At 38.6% G+C, this 9,508-nt stretch overlaps 1 protein-coding gene across 1 annotated transcript; it reads left to right on the top strand.

Annotated features, from left to right (window-relative positions):
- Positions 1-7,999: 7,999 nt before the first annotated feature.
- LOC123064475 (uncharacterized) lies at positions 8,000-9,418 on the top strand (the record flags this gene model as incomplete). Its single annotated transcript, XM_044487955.1, is given in 2 exon segments — positions 8,000-8,630; positions 9,251-9,418. Coding segments are annotated over 2 exon segments (324 nt in total), but the record flags the coding sequence as incomplete, so codon positions are not given.
- Between the last annotated feature and the right edge of the window lie 90 nt (positions 9,419-9,508).

Here is a 9,508-nt window from a genome sequence, read left to right as displayed (position 1 = left end):
ATGTAATCAAGTTCACGGTCATAAATTAAACTTCCATGAGACTTATTTCAGTGGCAAAACTCGCACTACAGTTAAGAGTGGTAGTGCGCACTTACGTTTAAACATAATATAAGTAAAAAACAATTAACATGATATTGGGTAATCATAGACAAAGCTAGAGACATCACATCCCAAAGAGACCGGCTTTGCTTGATTTGTGCATATCTAACAACCTCTATTCAATTCTAGTAAATCAACATTTCTCATGATACCTCCCGGGCCTCAAGGTACATCCCCCCTCCAGCTCTATGTTATAGTGGTGCCTTATTGAACTGCCCTAGCCCTTATTCTCAAAATGTGTATACATTTGTTGGCTTGTATATTTATAAACGTGAGTGAATGGATCAGATTGGACCTATATTCAATGTTCCTGATACGATCAGGATAATTGATGAACATCACGATCTGCATACATGCATGATTGGTATTGTGTGTTTTATACCAACCGATATACCAATGTTTCTATTTTACAGAAAAAATGAGAGAACTAGTGATATAATCGTGTTTCATATTTTGCTCCATTTTTAATACCAAGTGATAAACTAGTATGTCCATTTTGATGGAAAAACGAGAAACTTTTTGGAGTCCAGACAGATACATATGCATATATCCAATTATCTTCAACTTATTTACGCATCGATCTAACATTGTGTCTATATCCAATTATCCAAAACTTTCTCCCCTGTGTTTTCAATCCTTAGTTTTCCATCTACATTCCTATCCTCTTCCCTAATTTTCATGTTCATGTCTTTGTCCTATCTTGTGTTCCAAACAGGCCCTGAGTTATCACCCAGCTTAGAGACCCATCACTCGAACCGGCAGTGTATTGCAGGCTTCATGGTGCCCTGTATCCTACTCAGCTGATCAGCAGGAAAGGTCGGCGATTAGAATCCAGTGCAGCACAGACTACTGCTATGACAAAACTGTTGGCGCTATGACTCTTCTCGCTTTCTTATGAGAGAATTGTGGTACGAAGGTGTTGCTAAAAGCCTAGGGAGGTCCAAGAAACCTACAGTTCACTGAGCATCCCATTTTTAATTGTTTATTCTGGTCTATTTAATAAATTTTGTGAGGCTACATCCCATCGTCGTAATTCGAGATGAAAAAAATGAAACAGAAACAAGAAAACAAGTTTCAGCTCAAACTGATGGACGAGAGGGAAAAAACAAATTAGTACCCCACAAGACAATTTACCCCGTCAACAATTGGGTAAAATTTTCATTGTTATGATTTGGTCAGAGACCGTGCCATGCCATCAGAAATTAAAATCGACCAATTAACGGTACTGCAAAGACCTCTGCTATTCCGGTCACACCCGAACACAGTACATAGGGTGCAATCGATTGCACGGCTGGAGGTCTATAGACATCTAGAATTCCGCAACTAATTTGTAACAGTCAAATAGGACTGCTAAAGTTTGCTCAGTTTGTTGATACACTGCCTTGTCCTGTTACAAGGTTCTTGCTTCTTCCCCTGCTCACGCATCAGTGGTGTGTCTTACTAAACTCAGCTGGCCTGAGTCTCAAAAATGTGTACACATTTGTTGGCTTGTATATTTATAGTCCATGTCAATGACCGGAGAAAATCACTCTATTCTACACGCATGCATTTCAATGCTTGGTTCGCACTGTATTCTACTCCATATTTAGTATCAGGTAACAGAAAAATGGGATGAGTTTCAGACTCCGGCCATAGATGCATGCAATCAATCCAAAACTTATTTACACATCGATCTAACATGGTTGGCAGATCACAACACATGCATATTTACGGGACTTCAAAATACCTAGATCTTTTTTTTTCAAAATAACTAGATGTAACATTGTTATAACATTTTCATATTCAAATCATGAACAGTTATCCTTATCTCTATGTACTGAATAAGACTATATATGACATGGATGAAATAAGATATGTAGTTAATCAAGCATGACGATACATCAGCTGGGCCAACTGCTTACCAATAGTTTGTGTCAATCCCATATGCATTTGCCACTAACAACTCTTGGTAATATAATCAATGGTCACCCACAAATAGATAATCAGATCCGATTACTTAATTTCCCATGCATATCAAACATTCATGCTAACTCATATATTCAGGACACACAAGGATCAGCGAGCATACATGGTTATGGATAGTGATATATCTTGGGTACATATAACCAGGATCGGAAATCAAGATCCAAAGAAGTTGAGCTTTTTTACAACTTAAGCTCAGGATCAGATCACCCGAAGCAGCTCTAGTAACTCACCACATGAAAGCAAGCAGCGAGCAAAATCAGTTAACCCATAAGCTACTAACCTGTAATTAATTCCAATCAAGGGGCAATTCAATCACCCAAGAGAAATATGTAGTTAAACTAATGCCAAAGTAGGCGACAACCTTTGCTGCTGCCAATCTTTTATCCAAGTGGGTCTTGAAACTAGTATTGATTTCATACCAAGTCCCAATAAACAAAGCTGTTTTAACCGAAACAACTTCTTCACCAATTCATGTGTCTGCCTTCTTAACCACAAGTCATTCACATTCGTCGGGAATTGCTCCCCGGATTGGAGTCATGGGTTATTGTTGTTGACATGATGAACAAGATGTGGCGATGGGTCTCCCAACTTCGGAGACACAACAAGAAATTGCTTCATGACTGATGCCTATATTCATAGTACCATCTTTGGGCACCTCAAACTTTACGGTATGGCAAGAGACTGCAGGGAAAATACCATGAACTGTTTAAAATTTTTATGTGGTTACTTGAAAATAAGAGTCCCATTGATGGCTCACATTACTTAATTTGTGTCTTTTATTTACTAAATTGTACTATTTATTATTTAGTAGCGAAGTTCATCCAGGATGCATGTCAATTTGTTAACTTAAATTTGTTTTCAGATGATATTGCACTAGAGAAATGTGTAACAACTCCCGGGTGCCCCTACACCCTCATAAACAGTAAATTCATAAAAAAATAAAATAAAAATTCTGAAAATTTCAGGGATCAAAGATTTGATGTTCTTGCAAAGTTTCAGCAACAAATAAGCTTCATGGAGCCCTAACAAAAAAAACACTGCTAAAAAATGTACTAAACTTTGAACAATGATTTTGTATTTTATTTGAGGGCTCTGTGAATGTTATTTTTTGCTAAAACTTTGCAAGATTATCAAAAGTTTCATCATGTTCGATGTCCCAAAGTTTCAATTTTTTTTGATTTGTTTAGTTTACTGTTCATAGAGGGTGTAGGGGCACCCGGGTGCTGAAAACCCTGTCTCTATTATAATATTGGCTATATTAGTCTTACAACCTAAACAAAGTGGTTCAAAAAACATCAATAGAGTGACATATTTTTTGTACTTCATAGAGATGTTCTAATACATGTGTAATGGGGAAGATATATGTCCATTATGGTCTTGTTATTTTTTTGGTTACCTGAAAACTCGTTTACTCTAACAGAAAAGAACACCTTGGATGAATTATTTTTTGTAAGAAATAAATTACGTTAATTTATCAAGTGGAGCCTCACAAATGCGTGCTTAAGTTTTTCTACAAAATGTCGATAAGAAATAAATGACATCTAAGCATCACGCTCAGCCAAAATCACCTCAGTGTGAGTAGACAGATGCAAGGACATAAAGTGAATGGTTTTTAGAATTCAGGCGTGTCCTCTATATTATTAGGTATTTAGGTCATGGTTGGAAAATAAACTCTGGCAATATTTCTTTAGTGACAAACTCACACTATAGTTAAGGGCAGTAGTAGTATGCGCTTATTTTAAAAGATAATATACATATTAGAAGCAATTAAACATGAAAGTAAGTAACCATAGAGGGTGCAACGGCGGGCCGGGCACTACCCTTGAAGTAATCACAGATAAAGCTAGAGATATGACACCCCGAAGAGAGCAAGTTCACTCGATTTGGGTACACCCTCTATTCGACTAAACCGTCAAAGTCTACCCCGCATCCCCCCCCCCAGGCTCTATACTATAGTGGTGCTCCTATACATATGACCTTCCATCCGATCCTCCGCTAACACATTAAATCAAATCTTCCACGTGTATAACCAAAGTTCAGCACACAATTAGATCTTGCATCATACAACAATCATACCACGAGGGATCATACGTACAACAGTAATCCCAAAGTGTGTAACATTTCTTGGTCTATATATTTTTTACAAGTGAGTGAATGGACCAGATCGCACATATATCCATTGTTCATATGCTCATGATAATTTATGAACATCTGTGTAGATGCATGCATTTCAATGATTGGGGTTTTCAGTTTTTGGTTGATCTTTTCTTTGAAGTAATATACTAGTGTGTCTATTTGACTTGAAAAAATGAGAAAAAAATTGTAAGGAGCACACATGATATATCCAGGACATATTTACAGTCGATCGCAACACACATATATGTAGGACTTAATTACACATCGATCTAACCTAGTTATCTGGTATTCATACTGAAATCATGAACAGACGGTATTACCTCTCCAATTTGGTTAAAATTATACAAATCAAATGGATCAGACAAGGATTTATTTAATCATGCATGCCAGGAAGCAACTTCTTACCTTAACATGATGCTTAAGATAACACGCAAGAAGTTTGCTATTCTTCTAGGAGAGCAAGGAAAGAAGACGCATAGTGATTTTGATAGACCAAGTATATATCGGTATTGGATCATGTTTAATATGTATGCTTCAGACTAAGACATTGAATTATAATTAATTACCCCATCCGCCCCAAAATGCAATACCATAGTGTAAAAAATGATCTTACATTTTGGGACGGAGGGAGTACGTTCTTTGGACCAAGGAATAAAGTAGAAAAATATTACATGCTTCATTTCAGTCCTGTGGGAGCTCTCAAGCATGTCGGAAATGTTGATACAGTTAATAATTTCATTTCATACAACTCAAGGGTGTGATGAGTGATTTCTAGTGCATTTCACACTGCACAACAAATTTACATTTCTGAAACAATCATGATAAAGTGATGACATTGATGCCAGTTTCTCCCCAAATTCTGGGAGCTTTCATACTAACATGGTGCAGGCTTCATGGTGATCTGTATCCTAGTGAGCTGATCAGCAATTAAGGTAGTACTTCCTCCGTTCCTAAATATAAGTCTGTATAGAGATTTCACTATGGACTACATACGGAGCAAAATGAGTGAATCTACACTCTAAAATGCATCTACATACATCCATATGTGGTTCATAGTGAAATTCCTCCAAAGACTTATATTTAGGAATGGAGGGAGTAGATGTTACTGGTCTGGCAAAAATGTTGGCTATGACTCCTCACGTTTTCTTCGTTATGGTTTAGTTAACATGCTCTGATGTGTTGTTAAAAGCAAGGAGGGAAGGTGTCACTAGTGCAGAACCGGCCTTTAGTGCCGGTTCGTGATGGCCTTTAGTGCCGGTTCGCCAACCGACACTAAAGAGTGGGGACTAAAGGTCCCCCCCTTTAGTACCGGTTCATCATGAACCGGCGCTAAAGTGCCACCACGTGGCACGAGCCAGGCCCGGGTGTGTGTAGGGCATTAGTACCGGTTGGTAACACCAACCGGTACTAAATGTTTGGGTGTTTTTTTTAATTTTTCTTTAATTTTGTGTTTTTAATTTAATTTAGTGATTTTTTACATTATAATGAGTTGTTAAATCATTAGGTGAAAGTACCACGGATTAGTTTCGACTGGATGCATTTATTGGAGCTAAGTGATCAAGTATATGCCATATCCATATTATACTTGATCAAGTATAATATATATGGATATGGCATATACTTGGTCACTTAGGTAGGATCCATCCAGCTGAAACTAATCTGCGGTTTCTTTCATTAAATGATATAATAACTCATCATCATCATCATATTAATTAATATAAAAACTCTTGCATCATATCATCAAAACATGAGTATATATACTCTAGCTAGCTAGCTAAAAAATCATCGTAGTCGTCATTATCACTATTTAATCATCATAGTCATTACCGCTATGTAATCACCACCAACACTACTAGCTTAAAGAAAAAACATTCACTTGTACCAGAAGCAAAAATATCATCGAGTTCAACATGATTGTCATGATATTATAAGCGTTCATATATAACACCACAAAAGCACTTAAGTTCAGAACGAAAAACACGGACATGAAAGGACAAGTACTAAGGGCAACATGAACTAGCTAAATCACTCCTGCTAGCTACTCTCTCTCTGGTAAAATAGCATAGAACATGTATAGCTCTCCTGATTCATCATACTGGAGCATGCATATGAACCTGTCTCCTAATCGTGGGTTGCGCTTCTCATTGCTGCCCCCTAGTACTTCTTTGCGATCGTTAACAATTTTCCTCCAATCTTTCACTATTAAGCATTCATCGCTTCTATAAATCCTGAATGCATTCATGTGCAATGCAGGATATCTTGGCCGTAAGCTAACAATTGACATGCGACATTTAGTCTCGATCCCCTGAGGCACAACTGTCATCGGGAGTCCCTGTTGAAGAACATCGTATAGTACTTAATTAATATACTTAGCAATGAAAGTTTAGCAAAAATATTATGTATGCAAAAGATGCACTGAGCAAAAATAGTAAAAATCTTACCATCATTCCTAAATAGATGTGACCGTAGTTCAATACCATCACTATTGGTCGCACGTTTTGAGTACTAACATTTCTAAGTGTAGGAAGAAAATTTGTCTGGACAGTATGAAGATCCTCAAGCCATGAAACATAATGACTCCAAGCGCCGGACAGTAGTAGGTCATGTCTACCAAGCGCCGGACATGTTTGGTTGAATGGAGATAAGCTGTCAATAAAAATTAGTTGTCAATTATTTTTGAATAAGCAATATCAAAGACAAAAATATAGTTGAGAAGAACTCACATAATGGTAGAACTGGAGGCGTCTGCACATTGACCCATATGTCTCTATTACCTTCAATATCATCTTCCAGACGAATATCAAAGGTGATAACCATACCAGGCTCAAATGTATAAGCCTTGCATAGTGCTTGCCAAGTTTTGCATTCAAAATAGGTGTACGTGTGTGCATTGTATACTTTGACGTTGAAAGTATAACCATGCTCAGTTTTTAGGTAAACTCTCTTTACCTCCATAGTTTCCATATCATTGAAACCTATCTTATCCAAAACAAAAATTCTTGCATGGCAGGGGATGCGCTAGTAGAATAGTGAAAATTAAAAATTATATGTCAGGCAAATGAAGCATATATAAGAAATGCTTAATTACGAAAACGGACTTGTCGTTGTGACTTACTGTATCGAATTCGAAGGTCTCATCCAGCTTGATGCTGAATTGCCTATCATCAACAAGGAAATTTCTGTCGCACTGGTCGCGCTGGTCTTCACAGTATTCGCACATAATGAAATTTTTTCCGTCGTCAGACGACATTTCCTATGTTCATATTAGGCGAAACATTAAACACTTACTAATTCAATTAATTCAACTAATTCAACTACTTCTATTAAAATCTCATATATATAAATTTTCTTACTAAAAATAAACTAGTTATATTAATTCAACAAATTCAAATAATCTCATATACCTAAATTTGCTTACTAAAAATAAACTACTTATATTAATTCAACTAGTTCAACTAAGCATTTACTAAAAATAAACTAGTTATATTAATTCAACTAGTTCAAATAATCTCATATACCTAAATTTTCTTACTAAAAATAAACTAGTTATATTAATTCAATTAGTTCAAATAATCTCATATACCTAAATTTTCTTACTAAAAATAAACTAGTTATATTAATTCAACTAGTTCAAATAATCTCATATACCTAAATTTTCTTACTAAAAATAACTAGTTATATTAATTCAACTAGTTCAACTAAGCATTTACTAAAAATAAACTAGTTACTCCCTCCGTCCGCCAAAGAGTGGACGTTTAGAGGCCAGCGTTTTTCCCAGAATAAGTATACGTCTGCATTGCGCTGGGTACTTTTGCATTCGCCCCCCTGGTCCACGCCTCGAGCGTCACTCCAGCGCAACTAAATCACCGCACGCAAACTCCCCAATCCTCTTCCTCTCCCCCAACGATCCTCTCCTCCGATCCAATCCCAGATCGCCCTCGGTCCAACCTCCAATCCAGGGCCTCCCCCTCTCACCCCAAATCGATGGCATCCCGTCCATATAAACAGCCGGCGGGGTGGCGTCCATCGCACTGGAGCCATGGCAGGCGGAGCAGAGGGCGGAGGAGCGAAATCCGGCGATGGCAAGCTAGTCAAGGCCGCCGCGACGGCCGGCGGCGCAGCACGCGACCGCGGCGGATCTGGTTCTAGGGGCCCCGTCCGTGCGCGTCCAGGCAGGTTCCGACCGTGGTCGCCCTCGCCCTCGTACGTCAGTCGGTGGCGTCGGTTCGGTGTCGGAGCCAAGATTGTCGACCCGGATGAGGATGTAGTGGGTGATGGTGAAGCCGGTGTTGTGGCTAACCAGGACGGCGCGGCGGCAGGTGCTGGGCAAGATGGCACGGCAGCAGGAGTGCGTCCTGGTGCTGACCAGGATACCGCGGCTGCAGGTGCTGGGCATGTCGCCGAGAAGACCAGCAAGTAGTACTAGCTCTGTAAGTTTGGCTTGATGCAAATCTTGGCTTTTAGTTACTGGCGTTCAACTTAATGCAAGTCCTAGTGGTGATGTAGAGGGAGATCTAAGTATGGCTGTGTATCCTTAAAATTTCAAGTATGAACAATCTCTAGTGATTAAATGACAGACATGACTATGATGATCTGTTGCATAAATAAGGTGTTTTCTTGATGAATGAGTCATGGTCTCTGAAGTGGTGACTATACTTTCTGTACAGATTTGGCATGAAAATTACTTTGACTATTGAACAGATTTGGCATGAAAATTACTTTGACTATTGAAGCAAGAACTATTACAACTTCTAGTCGGCTATGATCTGCATGGCGCTCTCATAGAGTTCGCGATCACACCCTAAAACATCAGGTAGATTTCCTGTACGCTCTAGGCCATCCTTGTACATGTGAGGGATCTTGTAGTCATTGCCTCCACCTATCTCCATTGCTTGCACTTCCTCTTCCATGCTCTGGAAAAAACCACCGTGGTCTTCAAGTTCATCGTCTACAAGGTGAGGTTATGTGAGTAGTTGAATAAGATCGTAATTAAACATTCAAATGTGCTAACTAAATTGTTTTACTAACCTGATTCATCTGATTCATGCAGGTCCTCTTCTCCATGGGCAACATCGGCCTCATGTTCCTCTTCTCCATGGGCAATGTCGGCCTCATGTTCTACATGAAGACACCATCAGGATTAGCTACAGTATGCAGAAGAATTGAACATGTGCATATGGTCAAGATGTACCATGGTTCATGTTCAGATCGAAGTGATGTCCATGGTTCTTCTTCTTCTTCTTCTTCTTCTTCTTCTTCTTCTTCTTCTTCTTCTTCTTCTTCTTCTTCTTCTTCTTCTTCTTCTTCT

This window comes from Triticum aestivum, chromosome 3B (genome assembly GCF_018294505.1).
Source record: "Triticum aestivum cultivar Chinese Spring chromosome 3B, IWGSC CS RefSeq v2.1, whole genome shotgun sequence".
Taxonomy (NCBI): Eukaryota; Viridiplantae; Streptophyta; class Magnoliopsida; order Poales; family Poaceae; genus Triticum; species Triticum aestivum.
The sequence above is the reverse complement of the archived record's forward strand: the minus strand, read 5'-3'. Positions and strand labels throughout refer to the sequence as shown.